Source organism: Salmo salar, chromosome ssa14, assembly GCF_905237065.1.
Source record: "Salmo salar chromosome ssa14, Ssal_v3.1, whole genome shotgun sequence".
Lineage (NCBI taxonomy): Eukaryota > Metazoa > Chordata > Actinopteri > Salmoniformes > Salmonidae > Salmo > Salmo salar.
Genome location: NC_059455.1, coordinates 3686099 through 3710743, shown reverse-complemented (window position 1 = coordinate 3710743; position 24645 = coordinate 3686099). Strand labels below are relative to the sequence as shown.

At 42.4% G+C, this 24645-nt stretch overlaps 1 protein-coding gene across 2 annotated transcripts; it reads right to left on the bottom strand.

Moving 5' to 3' along the window:
• Positions 1-217: 217 nt before the first annotated feature.
• On the bottom strand, positions 218-23400 carry ranbp9 (RAN binding protein 9). 2 transcript variants are annotated; one of them, XM_014139090.2, is made up of 14 exons: positions 22814-23400; positions 13979-14090; positions 13418-13470; positions 11738-11905; positions 11222-11244; positions 7461-7645; positions 7113-7225; positions 6672-6780; positions 6224-6378; positions 4686-4842; positions 3942-4099; positions 3420-3571; positions 2166-2277; positions 218-1343 (listed from the first exon to the last, which is right to left on the bottom strand). In XM_014139090.2, the coding sequence occupies exons 1-14, from the start codon at positions 23028-23030 to the stop codon at positions 1213-1215; spliced, it is 1845 nt and encodes a 614-aa protein (XP_013994565.1). In that variant the 5' UTR covers positions 23031-23400; the 3' UTR covers positions 218-1212.
• Positions 23401-24645: the final 1245 nt, after the last annotated feature.

Here is a 24645-nt window from a genome sequence, read left to right as displayed (position 1 = left end):
AAAACAGGATCGGGTACTGGGGTAGCCATGGACAGGGTTAATTAAAAACTTAAACCACAGTATAACAAAATTTCAGAGACTAACACCACAAAGGATTCTAACACTCAGTGTGAAGCTTTGAGGGTAGATATGTTTTCCTTTCTTTTGGTAGCTAAATATTTAATTATTGATATTTTATTAAAAGAAAATGTTAACATGTACACACGCTGACACTTGCCACTAGTAAGGAGTGGTGGGATTGGGACCTTTATTATTTGGTGGAATTCACTCTTGCCGGCGCGCAACAAATATACTGTGTATGCAAGTAAGAATATAATCAGCTAGAATAATAAATCACCATGCCTTGTAAACCTGGAAGTGTTAACAGAGCCTACCCACCCTCCCCCACCTACTGCCCCTCCCCAAAATAAACAAGATTTTTTTTTTTTAAAGAAAGACAAAAGTTAGGACTGTAGATTCTCTCACTGGCTTCTTCAGTCTTCAATCCACATGTGTCACCAGTCACTGATGCCATGGGGTTTGGGTGTGTCTTTTGCGCCACCAAGGAGTTGGTTTCTCGAGGTGGGATCGGCTAGCATACTCCAAACCCAGGTGCAAATGCACTAGAATGGGTCGGAATACTCACGTCTTCTGTGGGCCTGGCTTGCCTGGTTGGTTTGGTCAGGGGTTTAAACGGACCACGTTTTGTGTTGGCAAATGGAGTGTCAACATATGTTGACTGAGTTGGTGTTATGCGGTCACTGGAAAGCCGTTCCTTGTTCTTCAGACCAGGGTGCTCCACCTTCGCACAGTAGTTTGGGCATATGAAAATCCTGCATGGTTTGCCACAGTCACACAGATCAGAGGGGTGAATTTACTAGCTGGCTAGTCTTTGCAATTTCCCCCTTCTCCCCATCAACCAAAATTACATGGGCAGACTTTCGTGACTGCATCAGGGTTCCTGTGAGACTTGGGCGACGTCCCGATTCTCCACCCTATCCCAAAGAGTGCACTCGTACACTCCCCCTCATGGATTTCAAAGGAATGGACTGCTGTGAGGAATATGGTGAAAACTCCTTCCAGGCATTCTTGCACCAATCCAATGCTTTTAAAATGCATGAGTGAACACTTCAGGAGGAGGTTGGAGAATCTGAAAGTAGCCTTGGCTAGCCCGGGGAGTGGAGGGATACAGATTGAGTTTGTGTGAAGGTGGGGGACCTGTGTGTGGGGGGGCTAGTGCAGGTAATCGTCCACAGCAGCGAAGGCGCAGGAGCCACTTCCAGAGTGTGCCATGATGGACAGGCACTGGGCGGCCTGTCCCACAGCCTGGGCCAGAGGGGGCTGCTTGGGCAGGTTATGAGTCTCTGTTGGGGGGGTAGAAAACAGCTATGTAAGGACTACATATCACTCCCATAGGCAATGCATAACACTCACAAAAAATAAATAAAATGGTAGCTAAGGACACTGCTGATTGAGTAACTGTAAGGGCCTTTGTGGGCACATCTTACTAAAATCAATAAAAGACTGATTCAACACCAATTTTTGAGATTCATACATTTCTATCATCATTGAGCAATGCATTACACATCATATCCATGACATGGGCCTAGTAACTAAGGACACTAAATAAGTCAAGTCAGTTCCACATAGCACACCCATAGGCAACGCATAACACTTCCACATACACAAAACAGTAGCCATGGACACCGCCAAATGACTAACTTGTTTACCATGGCTCAAATAAAAAAATGATAACTTTCCATTTATGACCACGTTGGTAATTAACCACTCCCTAATTCCTTAACATTTTCAAAGGAAAACGATAACGCCCCGGTCAACGCAAACCTATACAGAATTAGCATTAATCTAATCAAAATGCTACATTTACGGGGCCAGTTTCCCAGAGAGATTAAGCCAAGTTCTAGACTAAAAAGCATGTTCAATGGAGATTATCCATCGAAAGTGTGTCTTAGTCCAAGACTAGTCTTTTAAAAATCGGTGTCTGGGGAAAAAAATAAATAAAAATATATATAAATAAAAAATAAAATAAATAAAAATAAAAATAATAAATAAAATAAAAAATTCACCCAAGAGTGTATGCCCCAATGATGTACAACACTTGACTGCTGGCCCAGGAATTGGTTGAGGAGAGGCTCTGAAGTGACAACCAGAGGTGGTGTACCTACCTAGAATTGCACTGTTGAGTGTGGAACACACCGGTTCCCTCTGGATAGAGTCCAGCTGGTAGCCCACTGGGCTAGTCCACGGGTCTGAGTAGGCCAGCAGACTGAATGCATCCTACAGAGGGAGATGGGAAGAGATAAGGGACATACAAATAGAGGAAGAAGACAGCCAAGAAGAACAAGAATTTGGAAGAATGTAAAAATCAGTGCAGGGAAAGGCAGGGTTGGAGAAACAGCTGTTAATGGAGAGATGAAGCAGTGAGTCAAGGTACAGTAACCTCAAATTGTACACTAAGTTAAAAGTTGACAACAGATCATACACTGAACAAAAATGTAAATGCAACATGTAAAGTATTGGTCCTGTGTTTCATGAGCTAAAATTTTTTAAAATAAATAACATTTAAATAAAATATAATAATTGGTCCATATGCACACAAAGCTTATTTTGCTCAAATTTGTTTACACCCCTGTTCATGAGCATTTGTCTTTTGCCAAGATAAGCCATCCACTTGACAGACATATCAAGAAGCTAATTAAACCGCATGATCATTACACAGGTGCAATAAAAGGCCACTAAAATGTGTAGTTTTGTCACAGTTGTCTCAAGTTGAGGGAGTGTGCAATTGGCATGCCGACTGCAGGGAATGTCCACCAAAGCTGTTACCAGATAGAGAAATTAATATTAAACTATCATAAACTGCCTCCAACGTTGAGAATTTGCTGCAAGTCTAACCGGCCTCACACCACGTGTACCCACGCCAGCCCAGGACCTCCACATATGGCTTCTTCACCTGCGGGAGCATCTGAGGGTGGGGGGTGATGAGGAGTATTTGTCTGGAATAAAAGCCCTTTTGTGGGGAGTAACTCATTCTGATTGGCTGTAAAACCTTGGATGCAGCCATGGGTGGGCATAGCCCCACCCACTGGAGAGCCAGGCCCACCCATGGCTGCACCCTGCCCAGTCATGAAAGCCATCGATTAGGGCCTAATGAATTCATTTCAATTGAGTGACTTCCTTATAGGAACTATAATTTAGTAAAATCTATGAAATTGTTCAGTGTGGTAGTGTACTGCTAGAGAAATACTGTTTTGAGATATTGGAGGTAGTTATAGGCTAAGTGCAGTGCTACATTGTTAGACGTAATGTAGTGTGACGTACAGGCAAAACATTCACAGCAAAATTTACATCCAAGGTTTTACAGCCATCACATTGAGCCATTTATCTGAAGTTGTTTGAACATAATTGATGGAGAGTACCTTGAGCATCTTCTTGTTGGCCGAGTTCTTGCCGCATTCCCGGCGTAGGTGCTCGCTCATGCTCTGGAGCTCCCGGCCAAAGTGGATCATCCTCTCGATGGCTGCCTGGCTTCCCCCGCACAGCTGCCTCTTGGACTGGGCTGACTCCACCTCTGTGGACACAGAACCAATCAAACGTGCACGTCACACGAGGACATAGCATTCAGCCACTCAGAGGGTTGGTTTGAAAGACGCAGACACAAGAGTCAATCATGTCAGTTGTACAGCCTCTTTTTTTTTTTTTTTTTTTAATACATCGGAATATAACAAAAGTGCAGTCTGGGAATCTATGCAATGATCATTTCAATTTTTGCTACATACCCATTGAATCTTGAATAATAAGTTATGCCTCATGAGTTTAGCACAACTGTCTTAACGTAAACCCCAAAAGATGATTTTCTCCATTGTTTACATTCGTTTGTAAACAATGTATAGCTTCAAAATGTTAAAACTATCATGTGGATGTCACGGCCTGTCACTCACCCATGTCTGCGTCACAGTCCTCTGTCTGGGCTCCGTGTTTGGAGGTGCCATTGAAGAAGCCATTGGAGGAGGACTCGGTCACTCCGTTGGTGAAGTGGTCAACCTCCATGTCCACATCAGTACTGGGGGGGTAAAACAGTAGGTGTGTTTGAGTGGATCTGTTTCAGAAAAGCGAGGCACAGTGACAGAATTTCTAATCTTTAAAAATATATTTGAAAGATTTTCTAATCTATTTTATTTGACAGACAAAACAATAGACGACTTAACATTCATACATTAATGACATCACACTTCCTCAGAACCACATTTCCAAGTCTCTGCTTCATAAGACTTTAGTTTGTCTTTAGCTCCGCCAAAAAATAATTTATATTTCAATAAAGCATTTAATTCTTCCATTCTTGTAACATTGGAGTATCATTTGAATTCTAGTACTTATAATATTGATAACAAATTAGTTATTAGGACTGCAAGCCGATTTGTAAATCCAGTTTTCCGCAGTCCCACTGCAATGTAGTCGATCTTAAACCTTGGTTTTTTGGTTGTGTGATACGTCGTGTCAATACCTTGTTTTGCAGGTAGAAGTTAAGCAGGCTGTGCAAGACTGTTGGTATTTACTGGTTTTTATTTTATCTAGTGTTGGATGCATGTTGAGGCGTTTACAAGCTACCTAGTATTGAGTAGGGTGTTCAGTTCATAGTCTTATGCTCATGTTCAGTACATTATAGCCTTGTGCATGTTCAGTACCTGGCGTTGGGCTGCTGCAGGCTGTGGCTGCCATTGAGGGAGCTGAGCTCAGCAGCGGGGGCAAGGAGGGCTGGGCCCAGGGGGCAGGGCTTGTGACTGTGGGGGGAGGGGTGGGCCTTACTGGACATCACCCCATTACAACAGCCGCCGTCAAATCCTGGGAAGCAACCAGGACAGTCAGATGAAAAACACCATACAAGACACAAAAAGGTGAATGGCAAGCTAAATAAAGTGCACCTTAAAGTATTTGACTAAATTAATTTGATCCAGGACTGGGTCATGGATAAGGTTTAGAAACATTTTGCAACAAAACAAGAAATGTAATCCTTTTGGACAAGTCCCTCCCTGTTTGTTAGTGTTCTTCCGTTTGGTACCTATTGAACACGCCCCAGGGTCATGGTTATAATGGCACACTGTAGCAAAACGTTGTGCAAAGAAAAATGTAAAACTGGACAATTTGAAAAGGTACCTTCCTGTTTCGGCCTGTTAAGTGCCTAATGAACGCAGCCAGATGTATGAATATACACTGAACAAAAACGTAAGATGCAACATGTAAAGTGTTCTTCCCATGTTTCATAAGCTGAATGTCCACCAGCGCTGTAGCCAGAATTTAATGTTCATTTCTCTCCCATAAACTGCCTCCAATGTTGTTTTGGGGAATTTGGCTGTATGTCCAACCGGCCTCAACCACACCAGCCCAGGACCTCCACATCCGGCTTCTTCACCTGTGGGATCGCCTGAGACCAGCTGATGAAACTCGGTTGCACAACCAAAGAATTTCTGCATAAGCCGTCCCAGGGAAGCTCATCTGCACGCTCGTCCTCACCAGGGTCTTGACCTGACTGCAGTTCGGCGTCGTAACCGACTTCAGTGAGTAAATGCTCACCTTCGATGGCCACTGGCACACTGGAGAAGTGTGCTCTTCATGGAGGATGAATCCCAGTTTCAACTGTACTGGGCAGATGACGACACCGTATGGGAGAGTGGTTTGCTGATGTTAACGTTGTGGAGAGTGCCTCATGGTGGCTGAGGGGTTATGGTGTGGGCAGGCATAAACACTACAGACAATGAACACCATTGAATTTTATCGATGACAGTTTGAACGCACAGCGATACCAGGACGAGGCACATTGTCACGCTAGTCATCCACCTCCATCACCTCATGATAATACATGGCCCCATATTGCAAGGATCTGTACACAAGTCGTAGAAGCTGAAGATGTCCCAGTTCATCCATGGCCTAAATACTCAAAATGTCACCAATTGAGCATGTTTGGGATGCTCTGGATCGAAGTGTACAACAGCGTGTTCCAGTTCCCACCAATATCCAGAAAGTTCGCACAGCCATTGAAGAGTGAGACAACATTCCACAGGCCACAATCAACAGCCTGATCAACTATGTGAAGGAGATGTCACGCAGCATGAGGCCAATGGTTATCACACCAGTTAAAGGCTTTTTTTTTTTTTTAAAGGTATCTGTGACTAACCAATGCATAGCTGTCATGGGAAATCCACAGATTGTTCAGTGTATCATATACCTGTGAGGTAGGCCTGGGAGCCACTGGCTTTGTGTCTGGGGCTGCTGAAGGGGCGGGGCGAGCCCGCGTAGCCGTCCTGGGACTTGGGGCTGCGGCCTCCCAGGCAGCGCACCTCGCTGTCTGTCCCATTCACCATCTCGATGAACTGTCTCACCCTGAGAGACAGTGGGAGGGTTACAAAGATTAGGCCTATCCAATACAACTGTCAAACCAGCAACCACCACATTAAAAATACAGCATCAATCAAGTACAGAAATACCAACAGACAACCAATTACACAAGGCTGCACATCAATGTACAGTCTTGCCATTAAAGGGTAAGTTCAGGAATTTATAACCACTTCCAGGGTGAGGAACCATCTAACAACAAGATGTAATATCCTGAGCTTCCCCTTACGAGGTACAGTTCCTAAATGTGGCAAAATTGCCCATCCCTCGCCGTTACTCACTTCAGCATAAATAAGAGGTTGGGGTTACTCTCCAGTAGGCTGGGGTACAGCTGTTGGGTGGTCTCAATGGCCTCTCCCATTCTGCCTGACAACACCAGCTTCTGGATCTCTGCAAGCACATCCCATTTAAGTTCATTCACATATTGGGAGGAGACAGTGTGGCATGGCATTTCCCCATTCATCTCCAAGGCTATGAGAGCATCAACATTTTAAAGTGTCATGGACAATCATTTATTCTATGCCAATTCCATTTTGGCCCCTAGCCTCTAGGCAGACGTGTCCCTAAGAAATATTCTAATGGCTCCACCTATGCCAACTACCCATCTAGTCCTTTTACATTTCGTGAATGTAGCATATAATTCTAATATACTCAAAGCAAATACACAAGTCAATGACAGGACACACCCTAAACCCATCTTTCACACAAGCATGACGACTCACTCTGTCGGTTTTTAATGGAGGCCAGTTCCTCATGCACAGCCTGGTCTGTGGATTTGGCAAAGGCTTCGGCTGTGGCACAGTAACTATGGTGGACCAGGTAGGATGCCACCATTCTGTGGAGACAAAGAGGTGGGAAAAACATAACAGCTCAGAGAGAAAATACAGATAACAAATAATGATATGCTGCCTTCAAATGCTGTTGGGAATTTGGAAATACGAGGTTCAGACTCGGAAATAACCACTTAAAAACAAGTTGGAAAATTTGAGATTTAAAGAAGGTGGCAATAATACAAGTCAAACCAGTTGCAAAGGCAGATGATGTGTACAGCTACAAGGGAAGGTACTTACTTCTGGATCATGGACTGCCACTCTCCCTCCCTGTCCCCTATGGGGAACCTGTCGATCTGGGCCTGGATCTTAGTCCGCCACTCGCGCATGTAGTCCTCGATGTCGAACACAAATGGGTGCTGGCCAAAGTTGGCATCCACCACCTCCCCAGGGGTCTGCAGCCCCACTGTGGGGTACAGGTTGGGCTGGGGACACAGAAATATACTAAGATGATTTGTTAAATCACAAACAAATTCTCTTAAAATGTTGGATGTATGGTTCAAACATATCTTATTTTGTATTTATTTTCATCAAACCACTCGAGGGGAAAAGTTCCATATAGCCTCAACCACAAACTGGAGAGTGAGTGTATATAATATCATTTCACAAACAAGATAGGTTAAGGAGCCGAGTTGATACCAGGTGTGCATTCACTAGGAACCAAACTAAACTGGGAGGGACCTACCTGAATTTGTCCGCTTAAAAAACATTTTTTTGTTCTCCGTTGCAAAACATTTCACTACAATGTGCAATAATGAACACACTCCAGGACAGGTTGGTTTATAAGGAGCAGATAAACAAAAACATGGCAACATGGTTCAGGATCCTCATCTAACGGACTGATATATATATATACATATACACACACATTGTACCTTAGTTTAGCTGGCAGAGTTGGAGTCAAAAGAGCTTTACATTGTCAGCTGTGTTTGAGCATTCAACAAACTCTTCAGACCAGGTAGCCTATTGCCCTTTCCAAAGCCAAGACAATGTACTGAGAGCAGAACTTGCCATCCATCAAGAAAGACTCAACCATTACTTGCATGGGGGGGGGGTGCAACTCAATATTAGGACTGTGTTCCTAATGTTATGTAGACTCAGTGTATATGGCAAGGTAAACGATCCCAGAATTTACAAAGAGGGAAAGACATAGGACTACCCGTACCAAACTTTAAGATGGGACAAAATGTGCCTGGAAATACAATTTTAAAAACTTCTCCATGGCTGAGTAGTGACAAATATGGTGTCTCATATTGGCCTGGAAGAGGTGGGGTTCACTGATATGACCCTTAAACGCTTTGGTGCTACTATTGCTCACAATTTCTATTTGCCGTAAAACTTAAAAAGCTAGCGATTAAATTTTTTTTTTTTTTTAAATAAAAAATATGGTCCACTTAACTAATTGAATATGAACCCCCACCCATTATTAACTGGAGCAGAATATGGAAAAATATGACCTCGACATGCCATAATCCGAACCACCAATTTATTAATTTAATTTGTTCAGACAGTTTAACACCAAGGAATCATTTTACGATTAAATTTGCCCCCGGCGGAGGGGGCTTATGTACGCATTTATTTGATTGTTTTTGTACCTGTAACCCCCCTCTGAAAAATGACAACTGAATAAAAGGTTGGTCACAAAAAAAAAGCAGTAGAGGAAATTAAGTGGAAGTCATGGAATGTGAATTTTATATCGGCATATTCAATAAATAAAACAATCCCCATGACCACTTGGGTTGCATTCTCATTCGGCATACTCTGGTAGTTCCCGCCCCATTTCATGCCTGATGAACATAACCCTGGAGTTAGCAGCAGAGGGATTTCTCAAAGCCCGTTTCATGGTCTAACAGAGAAAGGTCAGCTCCAGTGGAGTTGACGCACATCACCGTAGAGCCCAGAGAAACATGAATGCTGGCTTGTGGCCAACAGCTTCTGCTCAATGGATTATTGTTTTGGCTAAAGCAGTCGTATTTTATCCCCAAACAAGTGGTCATTCTGCTGGTAGGGGGACAGTGCAGCCAGCACTCTTCCCCCCCACCTCAGTGCAGCAAAAAAAAAAATGCAGACATGTAAATTGCACATTTTTTGGGAACTTTAAAAATGGCATAGATTCCTCAGTCTTCACATTTTTTTTTTTTAATAGCAGATCCCCCAGGCAGCAAAAAACCATTCAAAATATGCATTGTTTACATTAAAGCTACAATCTGGGATTTGGGAAGCTGTACAATGTTCATTTAAAAATATTGATATTTACCCATTGATTCTTTAAGAATTTAATGTATAAAAGTCAAAATGAAATTAGCACAACTGTATCATAAGCCAAAATATCACGTTTTATTACTCCATCCATGTTTACTTTCTTGTTGGTTGTAAACAATGCTTATCTTCAAATAGGGTTCAAACTGGTAGGCCCAAGCAACAACCAGACAGCATATAGGGAGGAGGTCAGAGACCTGGCCGTGTGGTGCCAGGACAACCTCTCCCTCAACGTGATCAAGACTAAGATGATGTGGACTAGAGGAAAAGGAGAACCGAGCGTGTCCCCATTCTCATCAACGGGGCTCTAGTGGAGCATGTTGAGAGCTTCAAGTTCCTTGGAGTCCACATCACCAACAAACTAACATGGTCCAAACACACCAAGACAGTTGTGAAGAGGCCACGACAAAACCCAAGCTTCCAAACAGCTTCTACCCCCAAGCCATAAGACTACTGAACATCTAATCAAATGGGAACCAGACTACTTGCATTCCCCCTCCCCCTTTTACACTGCTGATACTGTTATTATCTACGCATAAGACACTTTAATAACTCTACCCACATGTACACTACCGTTCGGGGTCACTTAGAAATGTCCTGGTTTTTGAAAGAAAAGCACACTGAAGATCTGGTACAACACCGGGTACTACTGCCTTCACAGAACAGCCCAAACTGGCTCTAACCAGAATAGAAAGAGGTGCACCGGGGCCTCCCAGTCCTCTTTCTATTCTGGTTAGAGCCAGTTTGCACTGTTCTGTGAAGGGAGTAGTACACAGCGTTGTACCAGATCTTCAGATTCTTGGCAATTTCTCGCATGGAATAAGCATTCATTTCTCAGAACAAGAACAGACTGACGAGTTTCAGAAGAAAGGTCTTTGTTTCTGGCCATTTTGAGCCAGTAATCGAACCCACAAATGCTGATGCTCCAGATACCTCAACTAGTCTAAAGGTGGTCAGTTGTAGTGCTTCTTTAATTAGCACAGTTTTCAGCTGTGCAAACAATTGCAAAAGGATTTTCTAATGAATTAGCCTTTTAAAATGATAAACTTGGATTGGAACGTGCCATTGGAACACAGGAGTGATGGTTTCTTATAAAAGTAGATATTCAATTTGTTTTCAAAAGCCGCCGTTTCCTGCTACAATAGTCATTTACAACATTGTCTACACTGTATTCTTGATCAATTTGATGTTATTTTAATGGACAGCATTTTTTTTTATAGCTTGCGCAGGGAGTCTTGTGGTTGATGGGCCTAGAGTGGAATGCTACCTTGTAGTGTGTTCGTACGGTATAATAAACTTTGCTACACTGGAACCTTGTCGTTGTGTCATTTCGAGTTAACAGTGTATATGCATGCCTTCAATTACCTCAACTAACCAGTACCCCCTGCATATAGCCTCGCTATTGTCATTTTACTGCTGCCCTTTAATTACCTGTTACTTATTTTTGTAGGTATTTTTCTTAAAACTGCATTGTTGGTTAAGGGCTTGTAAGTGAGCATTTCACTGTAAGGTCTACACCTGTTGTATTCAGCGCATGTGACAAATAAAATGTGATACCATCTCTTGGAAGGTTAGTCCATGCAGCTAGAGTATGATCAATGAATGAGGGGGATTACATTGCCCTAACCCCATCCCTCAGCTCAGCTGTGGACCAAAACAAGTGGCAGGGGTGTCGTTTAGGTTTTTTAAATCCCAGAATGTAGCTTTTAAAAGACTAAAATGGCCAGTGGAATAATACTTACCGGTAGATCTGTAAAGGCTATTCCTAGAGTACAGGAGAGAAGATAAAAACATCAACATACACTTCTTCATCTCTGACTGAAGATCCTATGTTGGGTACAGGAATGCATGATGCAGCATATCAATTCAAACCATGATGTTCAATTGGACAAAATGTTGTCTCTAAAATATATTAAAGGGTGGGATGAAATGTGATATGCAAAGAAGAGTATAGAAATGTGCCTTTACGAGTCAAATTATTCAGACCAGGATGAGACGGAACAATATTGTGTGTCATGTGTTTGTTTACATGTGGCGTGTTGTTTGATAGTGATATGTTGTAAATAAAAGGGTGGGGCAGGCATTATGTGTTAGTTCAGAGTGTGTACATTTTCCGGTTCCAAACGCCACCAGAACTAGCCTAAGAGACCTTGGTCCAATTTAGGAAATCCCCCCCAATAACTCCACAAAAAGTTCAACTGAATGACACGGCATTAATTCAATTCATTTTTATGTTCTAGAGCAGGTATGTGCCATACCTAAGCTGTGGCCATTCTTTGTGTAGAAACAAGTGTTGTTGATGAGGTTAACGCAGCAGCCAATCACGTCGCCTGTAGTGAACGTGGGGCCGTAGGGCTGCCCCGTGCCGGAGGAGCAGAACGAGTGGCCGTCATCTCCGTGGTAACCATACGAGTGTTTGTCCCAACCTGAGAAAAACCACAGACATTGTCGTCACTCTGAAAGATGCCTCGACGTACATTTTTGATCAGTGTATATTGTTACCACAACATAGGATGTGTTGGCCCCATGTTTCATGAGCTGAGAAAACAAAGAAACATCCCCAAAATGTTCCATATCCACAAAAAGCATATTTCTCACCTGTGCTGGGAACAATAAAACACTACTTTAAAATGGGCATTTTTGTCAAAACATAACACCTCCAACGTCGTTTTAGAGAATTTGGCAGTATGTCCAACTGGCCTCAACCACAGACTACATATAACCACGCAGGGGGAGGAGGGGTTGCTGAGGAGTATTTCTGTCTGTAATAAAGCTCTTTTGTATCAAAAAACATTCTAATTGGATGGGCCTATGCCCTCCCAGGCCCAGTTATGTCAAATCCATAGATTAGGGCCTAGTGAATTTATTTTTTAATAATTTACTGACTTCCTTATATGAACAGTAACTCAGTAAAGTCTCAAATTGTTGTGTTTATACATTTTCAGTATTAAGTACCACTTCTCTATAAGTTAGTACTTTATTAAACCCCAAAGAGGAAATGTGTTTGCATTAGCCGACACACACACACACTAGAAGCAACACTTCACCAATGCATCTTAAAAACTAAAAACGTTCAGATTAAAAAGCCTCACAGCAGAAGATGAGGATCCGTTTTACACCTGGGTAAAATATAGGCCTATCGATCTGCCATGGCATTGGTTAGATTAGAAGCTCACATTTATTTTAGTATAGGTTTTTAAAAGCTATGACCTAACAACAATTATGTGCATTGGTGTATTATGCTAATTAGGTATCTGTTATAAAAGTCAAAATAATTTAAGAATGTTCTCATTTGAAATCTCATGCCTGTATTAGGTTTCCTAAGAATTAGCTACATTACATTTGACACTGTTATGTGGGTCACAAAGCTACTAGCAGTTTTATTTAGCAAGTTAGCAACTAGCCATTACTTAGCCATGATCCGGCACTGCTCTGTCTGCTGTTTTATACGACTGTGCTGCATTGCTATGCCGTGGCTCTTTGCTGGGCCCGCCCTGTTACAGGATGCAGCTCAAATGGCACCCTATGTACTGCACAACTTTTGACCAGAGCATGTGGGGCACTATATAGGAAATGGTCTTCCATTTGGGATGCAGGCCAGTGTCAGAGAGAGACACCCTGCACTGCCAGATAACACCCCCCCCCCAGCATGTGACCCTGTCCCAATGGTGTCATGTCAGGCCAGAGAATAAGCAGCCTGTCTGGCTTCTAAGGGCACACCCACATGAGTTTCAGACAATACATACTCAAAGAAAAATAGACAATCCACTGAAACACACACACACAAGAGTATGTTCATCACCAGCACGTCTTCCAGACAACATTCACATAATGCCCCATCACAGACAATTCACAAACCAAACAGTCTTCCAACACACCCGAAGACCAAGGCAGAGTCAACATTGACACACAAGCTATAGCTTTCAGAGTCGCCTTACCAGGGAGTCTGTTCATGTTGACACCTTGAGCCGAGAGACCGATACCCATGTACCTGATAAACAGAAAGATAGCAGGGTCAAAATGTGTGATGATCCAGGCATGTTAACAGTTATAAAGTATTGGTTCCGCTGGCTACGGATATCTAAACCGCCTCAAGGGAATTTCATGAATCATACCAACATGACACCCTCACATAAAGGTCAATTCCTAACTGTCCAGAGATGTGATCAGCAATGGAAACCAGGGGTGTGTTCATTAGTGCACACCATAGCAAAAGTTGGATCGCAAATGAAAAAGTGTGTTTCTTAGACAAATTCAAGTTAGTCCCTTCTTGTTTTTGTTCCGTTTGGTTCCTAGTGAATACACCCTAGGACAGAGTTGATTAGTTGGGGGGGGGGGGTGGATCTAATCTCAGAATCGTTAACTATTACAGGAAACTGATGAGATGACCTCGATTGAACAAAATGTTAACTGTAGACTATGATTAGTGAAGTCAAAAGGGGTTTGCGTGGGTAGAGCCCAATGTGTGCGTGGTGCCCAATTCTGTGCATCCATCTTACCCATCTCGGCCTTTACTGATGATTTTCACCTCAAAGTAGTAGACCCCGCAGGCTGCTGGGATGGGATGAGTGGCTCGTACGGATGCTGCATCTTTAGGGGTCTTTCCATGACCTGTGGGTGGATGCAAGCGATGCCATGAATGAAACAAGACACCCTGTAATCAATTCAGCCCCTAGCTCTTACCCGTAGGCACCGCTTTAGATCTGAAACAATTGTATAGGCATAAGTAGTATGGCAGAAATTTCCTCTGGCCAATCAGACGGCAGCAATTAGAACTACCATATTGCTTGAACCTATTAGATCTACTAGAAAGCCGAGAGGTGTGAGCGGAGAAATTGGAATTCAGCATTAGGTGAACAGAAAAGCCTTTTCCCTAGTGCTGAGCGATTAGTTCCTTTTGAGGTCGATTATGTATTTTTAAATCACTTCAAGTCATCCTTGAAACTGAGGCAAACTGATACAAATAGTGGAATAATGCCATGTAGAGCATGCTAAACAAGGTTGGAATGTTATATCAATTCAATAAAGGCAGTAAGTAGTTAATTTGACACAAACGTAAAAGAGCTGTTAAAAAAATTAAAAAAAAACAAAAAAATAAAAATCGCACTATGGATATTATAACTTTAGAATTACATTGTGGGCTGTAAAGCCTTACCTATGGATCTTGGGACCATGAAATGGGGAAAAAAAATGTAAAAAAAATAATAATAATAAAAACAAATTACAAAAAAAATAAAAAAATCAGTCCTAGCAGCAACAGCATTGGGATATCCCCCCTCCCCAATAGGTAAGGCTGTACATGGCAATATGAATGTTCAGTACGTACAATAGGCTGAATAGAGGTGATTTTCCCACAAGAGCATTGAAGCTAATATTTGTGTGAACTCTTCAGAATTGCAATCTGTGAGTTTCACAGAGTAGGCTGATCGCACATTTCATGGTCCCAAGATCCATAGGTAATGCAGTACATTGCAATACGAATGTCAACATGGGGCTGGGCGAAATACCGTATTTTACTATACTGAACAAAAATAAGACGCAACATGTCAAGTGTTGGTTCCATGGTTCATGAGCTGAAATAAAAAGATCACTGAAATGTTCTGTACGCACAAAAAGCGTATTTCAAAAAGACCACGTGTAACCACACCAGCCCAGAACCCCCACATCTGGCTTTTTCACATGCAAACTGTCAGAAACTGTCTCAGTGAAGCGAATCTGCATGCTCGTCGTCCTCAGGGTCTTGACCGGACTGCAGTTTGGCATCATAACAGACTTCAGTGGGCAAATGCTCACCTTCAATGGCCACTGGCACACTGGAGAAGTTTGGGCCAACGGTTTGCTGACGTCAACGTTGTGAACAGAGTGCCCCATGGTGGCAGTGGGGTTAATGGTATGGGCAGGCATAAGCGACAGACAAGGAACACTATTGCATTTTATCTATGACAATTTTAACGCGCAGAGATTCCAGTTCACACCAATATCCAGCAACTTCACACAGCCATTGAAGAGTGGGATAACATTCCACAATCAACAGCCTGATCATCTCTATGTGAAGGAGATATGCAGCACAACACGAGGCAAATGGTGGTCACACTAGATACCGACTGGTTTTCTGATCCACACCCCTACGTTTTTTTTTTAAGGCATCTGTGACCAACACACGCATATCTGTATTACCAGTCATGTGAAATCCATAGATTAGGGCCTAATGAATTTATTTCAATTGACTGATTTCCTTACATGAACTGTAATGCAGTAGAATCTTTGAAATTATTGCATGTATCATTAATAGTTTTGTTCAGTGTATACACACAGCTGCACGGACAGGTTTGGGTTTTTACTTCTACAAAAAAGGTAAGTCAATGTTTATTTTGTTAAATGTCCATTTTTATAGATAACCTAGTTTGCTAGTCGTCTCACTCCCTCTCCTTCCATAAATTCCCATGCGCTTCCCACACCAAGCCCTGCCCAGTCACTCGAGCTCTGTCTGCATGGTCAGATGCAACAAGATGTTGGTGACAACGATCCGAAATTTCCACTTTGCTTCTTAATACGAGTCCACAACCTAATATAAGTCTCCAACCCGGTTCCTGGAGAGCAACCGTCCTGTAGGTTCACTCTAACCCTAATCTACACCGATTCTAATAATTAGCTGGAATCAGGTTAGTTACAACTGGGGTTGTAGTGAAAACATTAATATTTGTGGAAACTTCAGTTGTGTTCTGTGGGTGACACGGAGTAGGCTGATACCCCATTTCATGGACCCAAGATGGGTAATCGCGTGCCTGGCTACCCAGACTCCGTGCTCCAGTCAAATGCAAACACATTCGGGCCGTCTGACTGTTCCAGAAGCCGATGGGTTGAGCCAGAGAGTACACACATGGGTAAAAAAAGAAAAAAAAGAATTATCATTGGCTTTGATACTCTGATTATAGACGATCCCATCGCTGATTACTTTTTGTACAACGCCCCTCGTGCCCTTTGTCACCACAAACGACTTCAATGATGGCAGTCTTAGACTCAAGTATCTAGCAAAAGATAGCGCAGTAGAAGAATTTAGTGTGAGTCGCCAAGGCACTTTACCCTAATAGCTTCTGTAAGTCGCTCTGGATCATTATTTAACTAGGCAAGTCAGTTAAGATCAAATTCTAATTTACAATGACGGCCTACCCCCGCCAAACCCTAACGATGCTGTACGCCGCCCTATGGGACTCCCAATCATGGCCGGTTGTGATACAGCCTGGAATCAAACCAGGATCTGTAATGACGCCTCTAGCACTGAGATGCAGTGCCTTAGACCGCTGCGCCACTTGGGAGCCCCGCTAAATGTCTGCCAAAAAACCAAAACAAGTCAGTATCAATGGCAATACACACGAACGGGGATACCTAGTCAGTTGCACAACTGAAATCTTATTCCACATTTAACCCAACACCTCTGAGGCCTTTGTTATTGGTTTTATACATTTGCGCAATCTCCACCAATCTCAAAAAGGGGGTCATTGTTAGCGATTTTCAGCAGGGCCCTATAAAAATAAAAAAAAGTTACTTTGATAAATTCCATTAAAAAAAATTAAAAAAAATAAAAAAAAAATGGGGGTTATTCTAATCCACAACAATGCTTAGCCCACATTAGGAGACCACTAATGAGGTGTAGGAGAATATTATTATTATTATTTATATTTTTTTTGTGGGGAGGGAATTGGTGACCTTTAATTCAATTGTGAACCAAGCAAGAGGCCGTTGTGTAGCGGTGTTTCTATACTGTACAGTGTAGCCTACATGTGACGGCAGAGTTTATTAACACCACACCCGACTGATACTGTGCAACTCATGACATTCTGCCAGCTCGACCTACTTCGCATTCAACAACATTCCGTTGGGAAGGTTGTTTTGGGAAAGCCGTTAGAAGTGTTCATTCAAAACAGCACAAGATGACTGAATTACGCTTTGGAAAGATTTCAGACCAAAAAGTACATTTCTGGTTTAAATATTCATTGTTAACTTAGAATTTACTGGTAGATACACTACATGACCAAATGTATGTTGACACCTGCTTATCGAACATATCATTCCAAATCATGAGCATTAATATTGGGTTGGTCCCCCTTTGCTGCTATAATAGCCTCCACTCTTCTGGGAAGGCTATCCACTAGACGTTGGAACATTGCTGCGGGGACTTGCTTCCATTCAGCCACAAGAGCATTAGTGAGGTTGGGCACTGATGTTGGGCGATTAGGCCTGGCTCACAGTCGTTGCTCCAATTCATCCCAAAGGTGTACGATGGGGTTGAGGTCAGGCCCCTGCGCAGGCCAGTCAAGTTCTTCCACACTGATCGACAAATCATTTCTGTATGGACCTCGCTTTGTGCATTGTCATGCTGAAACAGGAAAGGTCCTTCACCAAACTGTTGCCACAAAGGTGGAAGCACAGAATCGTCTAGAATATCATTGTATGCTGTAGCGTTATGATTTCACTTAACAAACCATAAAAACAGCCCCAGACCATTATTCCTCCTCCACTAAACTTCAGTTGGCACCATGCATTGCGGCAGGTAGCGTTCTCCTGGCATTCACCAAACTCAGATTAAGTCTGTCAGACTGCCAGATGAAGTGTGATTAATCACTCCAGAGAACGCATTTCCACTGCTCCAGAGTCCAATGGCGGCGAGCTTTACACCACTCCAGCCGACGCTTGGCATTGCGATCTTAGGCTTGTGTGCGGCTGCTCGGACACGGAAACCCATTTCATGAAGCTCCTGACGAAGTTATTGTGCAGACGTTGCTTCCAGAGGTAGTTTCAAACTCTGTAGTGAGTGTTGCAACAGGACTTTTACGCACTACAGCACTTGGCAGTCCCGTTCTCTGAGCTTGTGTGGCCTACCACTTGGCGGCTGAGCCATTGTTGCACCTAGACATTTCACTTCACAATAACAGCACTTACAGTTGACCGGGGCAGCTCTAGTAGGGCAGGAATTTGACTTGTTGGAAAGGTGGCATCCTATGACGGTGACACGTTGAAAGTCACTGAGCTCTTCAGTAACGCCATTCTATTGCCAATGTTTGTCTATGAAGATTGCATGGCTGTGTGCTCGATTTTTTCCTTCTCTATAAACTGTCTGCAATGGGTGTGGCTGAAATAGCCGAATCCACTAATTTGAAGGGGTGTCGACACAAAAAGTTATTTATATAATAAATCTTAAAGTCTTTCCTACCTACCCTAACGCAGTCGTTCTTCTGTGAGCTGCTCCACGAAACAACCACTTGAGAGCTGCGTGACAGTTTGTCCCGCTCAAAATAATCTACATAACCAATGTTCCCTCATTTTTTTGCTGAGCGAAAACTTGAACGTTGTGAAAACTGTGCAACTTCCGGCACATGTTTACTGTGAACAGGCTGTACCCGCTTTAAGTTCATTTTAACAGTGGTCAAGTAGGCTACTGTGGCTATTTGATCATAATGTAGGCTTACCAGAGTTGTCCATCATCAAATAATTTAGAAAATGCATCCCATAATATTTCTACATGTTCAGCCTACAGTAGGAGCAGCAAATGTCTGGTGTTCAATGTAGGACTACATTCCATGAGACTTTTGGGAAGAAAAAAAATATATATACACGCACGCAGTGATTGACAACCTGTTTATCCACTTGTCCTTCAGACAAAGTGACTGAAAATGTGTTTGACGCAAGAAGCCACTTTATAAAAACAATTATTCCATTATCATTATCACAGAGAATCAGACCATGTATGCTACCCTCTGCCTATTGGCTACTTAGCTTATGCAAAATACAACTGACCCTTTCAGACAAAAAAAAAAAAGCTCTTTAAGGGCGGCAGGTAGCCTAGTGGTTAGATGTTGGACCAATAACCGAGAGGTTGCTAGATCGAATCCCCGAGCTGACAAGGTAAAAATCTGTCATACTGCCACTGACCAAGGCAGTTAACCCACTGTTCCTAGGCCATCATTGAAAATAAGATTTTGTTCTTAACTGACTTGCCTAGTTAAATAAATGTAAAAACATTTTTTTTTTTTACCCGACTCGCTTTTCAAAGACTGCTAGAAATACACACATTTTGTGCTCTTGTAGGAAGCAAATCACTCATTGCCGACTACAAATTATCTAGCACTGGGCTAATAACTCACTAACTAGCAAAGGATATGAACAAATGTGCACACTTGGCTACATGCAGCTCTCGCTTAATTCTCAAAACAAGCTCACCTACTCACGACCACTCATGCTTTAAACAGTTCAGTTCAAAGTGAATGGCACAGGGGCCATTGCCATATATGGACATCTGCCTATAGGCCTACTGTAGCTCTGATTGGTTATGGCGCATGGGCCTGTGTAGAGTACGAGCCTGAGTGGTGCCTGTCAATGCAATAGAATCCAACGCTGATGCGTTCTGCCTACTACAAAATCTCTCACAGTTTGTTTCGTTAGGTTGCATTGAAAGTGCCTAATATTGTGTTGAGTCGATCACAATTGCCACAGTAAAGGGAAACGTTGATAGTGTTAACGGGGGGGGATGTAGAAAGTCGAATGAGCTTCAATCTCTTGCTTCTCTGCGTGGGCTGATATTTCTTCTGCGCAGAAGTCCCAGTGGAGCTTTGCGCACGTGCGCAGCTTAGAGTTAACATTGTACATAAACTAACAGCTTTGGGAACAGACTTTTCTCATCAATTATATAGCCTAGATTGAAAATAGCATTATGGATGATCGACCTCCCCAGATGGCTTCCAAAACCTACCTGGGCCAGCACCCCATGTCAAGTCCTGCCAGATCCATACGTAAGGCTATACAGTGCATAGCCTACAGGTATTCCCGTAATGTAATTCTGAAGTCTAATACAGCCACAGTGCCATTTCGGATGTGTCAAATTAACTACATTGTCTTTTGTTGAATTTATACATGAGGTTTATTTGATCTAATAGAAGTTTCATATTGCTTAAGTGGTTACAAGTGTACTGCTAAGTAGGACACGTGACATCCCGGCAACTTTGAGAAAACTTTAAATCGGAGTTGTCTATTCATGGCATGAGGCTAGTAGTAGAGCATCCATCGCCATTGAATACAGGTGGTTGAAATCAACAACCCTCATTGAATATTAAAAAAAGGATTACAATAACGAGATGTATCCACCAATACAAAGAAAGGATAGGCGGGAACTAGACAGCCCGCCATGCCGCTTTGTGGTCAACGACTCCCATTGTTTGGGCAAAGAGACATGCATCTTGTCAGTATATCTATAATCTTTGGCCCACCCATCCCTGTGAACATAATGACATGTCCTAATGTGTCAGTCTCAAGTGACCAGTTGTTGTCAGCCAAGTGTGTTCGTTTAAGGTTTGCCCTATGCCTGCCTGGCTGATGCATCAAGGAGCCAGGGTTCCGGTATAGAAGCACAGTTCACTGCTCCTACAGTTTTGCACCGTGTACTGGCACAGAAAGACAATTTCCATAGAAGTCAGATTTGAAAATTCCTAATAAAAGACAGTCCTCACCTTTGTGCACAAAACATTCATTGAATTATTTCAAGTTGTCACAGAGGCTGATTTCCCCCGCCATTTCCCAGTTGTTAAAGTCTAATAATTAGCCTATTTTCAGTTTGTGACAAAACAAGCTAGTGTAGAGAATCATTGTACCATCTAAACCACTGAAATATATTTTCCATAACCAAAAATATTGTATTTTCAGCTGTTTGAAGCTGTTGTAAAAGATGCAAAAATTAAACTTAACATGAAGCATATAAATAGAGCACAGAACAGAGCTACAGCTTTTTAGAATTGCTTTCAATGAGAATGACAGATCTATAAGTCATTTCTATGTGAATTTAGTCAGGTGGCACCAAAAAAAAAAACATATTGCAGCTTTAACATTTTATATTCATCCAATGTCTGCCAATGTTTTTGGATGACATCGTGGCTGCTCCCTGTGCGCACCGAAATCAAGTGCGCATGTCAAGTTAGGCTGTGTAAACCGGATATAAAAAACGGTCCATGAATCGGCATATGCAAACTCGAATAGATTACTTTGAAAACAAAAGGTCAGGCATAGTCTAGTTCTTATACTATAACCTCAGTGGTCTGTATAACCACAAGAGGATGTGTAAAGCCATGATGTCCTCTAGACACATCGCATACTATGAAGAGATTGTTTAAAGTGTAAAATGCATGGCCTACACACCCAGAAAGTAAATACACTGTTACACCTTGATGTAGTAGGCCTACATCAAACACTGGGAAAAAACACACTTCAGATACCTTTAGTTGGTTGAGGTACAAAGCAAGAGCCTTGATTGTCACTCTAGCCATTGACTTAGTTGCTACTTCCTAAAAATCCACCATGACATAGCAACCGATTGAATAATAGTATTTGTCACCAATATTACCTAATATAGGGAATACAGATCCTAAATGGCTAATGCTGAAGAAGCATATCTAGGCTAGCCAGCTAACTATAGGCCTATAGCTAGACGACAGCCTACACAGGATAAGGGCTTTGCCTTTAGGTGTCGTTTTTTGTTTTGTCAGCTTGACAGAACTAGCTTGCTGATTTGTATGCCAATTTAACTAGTAGGTTAACTAGTAGATTAATTAATTTGTGAACCCTGGGCCCTTGATAAATAAAAGAGAAAACAAGCTAGCAGTGGGCCCTGCCATTATAAATCAGTTAGCCTAATCAGCTAGGGTTACGGGAGGTTTTGGCCGGGGTAGGCCGCCATTGTAAAATAAGAACTGGTTCGTAACAGACGTGCCTAATTAAATGAATGTTAAATAGTATAAAAATTACAAATCAGCGGTTGTAACATGTTTATTTCCGGACCTGGTCGAGTCAATCTATGCTAAACAGCTGACAAACAAAGAAGCTAGCCAGTTAGGTAGCAAGGTACAACTGACATGTCAAATATGTTTTAAAAAAAAATCTAATTATCAACTTTTGCTAGCTTTGACAAACAGTTGTTAGCTAGGACTGCAGTTCGTCCAACTGGAAAGCTCGCTGGCGTAACGTTGCTACTTAACGTTCTTGTTTTGGCTGGGGATTTCGCCAGCTGGTTTACAAGATAGCGTATTGTTGTTGATCATTACCTAGTTACCAACCTAACTTAGTTAACAAAAGTCAAGCTAATGTTAGTGTTCAGCCAACTAGTGTTGTCAATTCGTTTTGAGAACGATAACTGCTAAGATTAACTGCGAACGTTGGCTAGCTAAGGTAACGTAGCTAGCTAAGAATACGGCTAGTTAGCCACTGACATGTAACCTTAGCAAAGTAAGCTGATGACGCTAGCTAACGTTAGCAATCACATTTAATTTCATTCACGCGTTATAGATAGTTACCTTTATAGTGCACTCGAAGATTGTTCTGAGAGAGGCCAATGTAACTGAACTTGTCCTTCGGGCTCCAGGATCGAGGAAGCGGGGTTTCAAGTTCGTTTACCGCTGGATAGAGCCGTCTGAGTTGCTGGTTGAGCTCATTTTCCTGCTCGTTCAGAGCCGAGTCTCCGTGAACAACAACAGACATAAGAAACCCACAGCCCGATGACTGTCCAGACATAGCGAACAAACGGTTTTATTTAAGTTAGAAAGGCGTGTCAGCCACCGATTCAAACAACGTAACTATAAGTCAAACGCCTCCACAAACTGTCAATTATTTTAAAAGCTAACGCTGCTAACTAATGCTAGCTACAAAACAAGCTAGCAAACTAAATACGCGTATTGCAAAAATGGCTCAATATCTGACATTCGCTAAACACATAAAACGACAAATTTAACGAAGAAAACCCATCTCGCTAAAGCGTTTCGAGGAAAAACTGAAAATATACGACACGATTTATCTCGCAGATATGATTAGAGCTGGTAGACATCGACAAAAGTATGGCTAACCTCGATCTTTTGTTTGTTGTCGGTGCTAATCCACACATTCGATTGGTTTAGAGGAGGTCCAGTCACATTTCCTTAAGGACTGGAAAGTACATGCTCAGACACATACCAATCAATGTTCTACCAGGGGTTCTATCACAAAGTTTGGTTCTATCCTCACAATGTTCTCAACAGTTTATTATCTTTAGGCTAATTGGTCTGCAGAAACCCCAACTCTATATGAAGTAGTTTTCTCTTGGAAAATTGTGAAGTAGTTAAATTGTCATTTCTTCATCAAATAGGGTAGCTAATGCAATGCCAGCAATGACTGTAGGAAGTGGGGTAAATTGAGGTCTAGTCCTACATTTCCATCACTGTGGAAAATGAAAAAGTTATATAAATGAATAAAGAATCGAACGAACATCATTCGTACATTTCTTTTTAACAATTAACACTGTGGTCACACAAAGGAAATAGAAATCTATATAATAATCACCTAATAAGTTGAACCTAGCTCACCTACTGCATTTATCAAATGCTGTCATCCGTAGGATGATTAGGCCAACTCTTCCTACACAACAGGGATACTTTCACAATTTGCAGCTCATTTAAAGTTTGTTTACAGTGAATCTGTTTGAAGCTAGTATTAACTGTGGCTTAATGTAGTCTAACTGTCCTGAGTCTGACTAAATGAAACCTGGATGCAGGGGCGTCATGCACCCATTATTTTAGAGGTAGTACACGAAGTACATGAGGATGGACGGAAGGGGGTCCGGACGACCCCCCCCCCAAACTCACTCAAATCAAATGTATTTATATAGCCCTTCTTACATCAGCTGATATATCAAAGTGCTGTACAGAAACCCAGCCTAAAACCCCAAACAGCAAGCAATGCAGGTGTAGAAGCACGGTGGCTAGGAAAACTCCCTAGGAAGAAACCTAGAGAGGAACCAGGCTATGAGGGGTGGCCAGTCCTCTTCTGGCTGTGCCGGGTGGAGATGATAACAGAACATGGCCAAGATGTTCAAATGTTCATAAATGACCAGCATGGTCAAATAATAATCACAGTAGTTGTCTCAGGTCAGCACCTCACGAGTAAATGTCAGTTGGCTTTTCATAGCCAATCATTGTAAGTATCTCTACCGCTCCTGCTGTCTCTAGAGAGTTGAAAACAGCAAGTCTGGGACAGGTAGCACGTCCGGTGAACAGGTCAGGGTTCCACAGCTGCAGGCAGAACAGTTGAAACTGGAGCAGCAGCACGGCCAAGTGGACTGGGGACTGCAAGGAGTCATCATGCCCGGTAGTCCTGA

Coding starts and splice junctions, on each gene's coding strand:
- ranbp9 (XM_014139090.2), bottom strand. CDS start 23,030: ATGTCTGGACAGTCATCGGGCTGTGGGTTTCTTATGTCTGTTGTTGTT. Junction 4,843..6,223: donor CTCCCAGGCCTACCTCACAG/GTATATGATACA, acceptor GTTGCTTCCCAG/GATTTGACGGCGGCTGTTGT. Junction 1,344..2,165: donor ACTCAACAGTGCAATTCTAG/GTAGGTACACCA, acceptor CCCCCCCAACAG/AGACTCATAACCTGCCCAAG.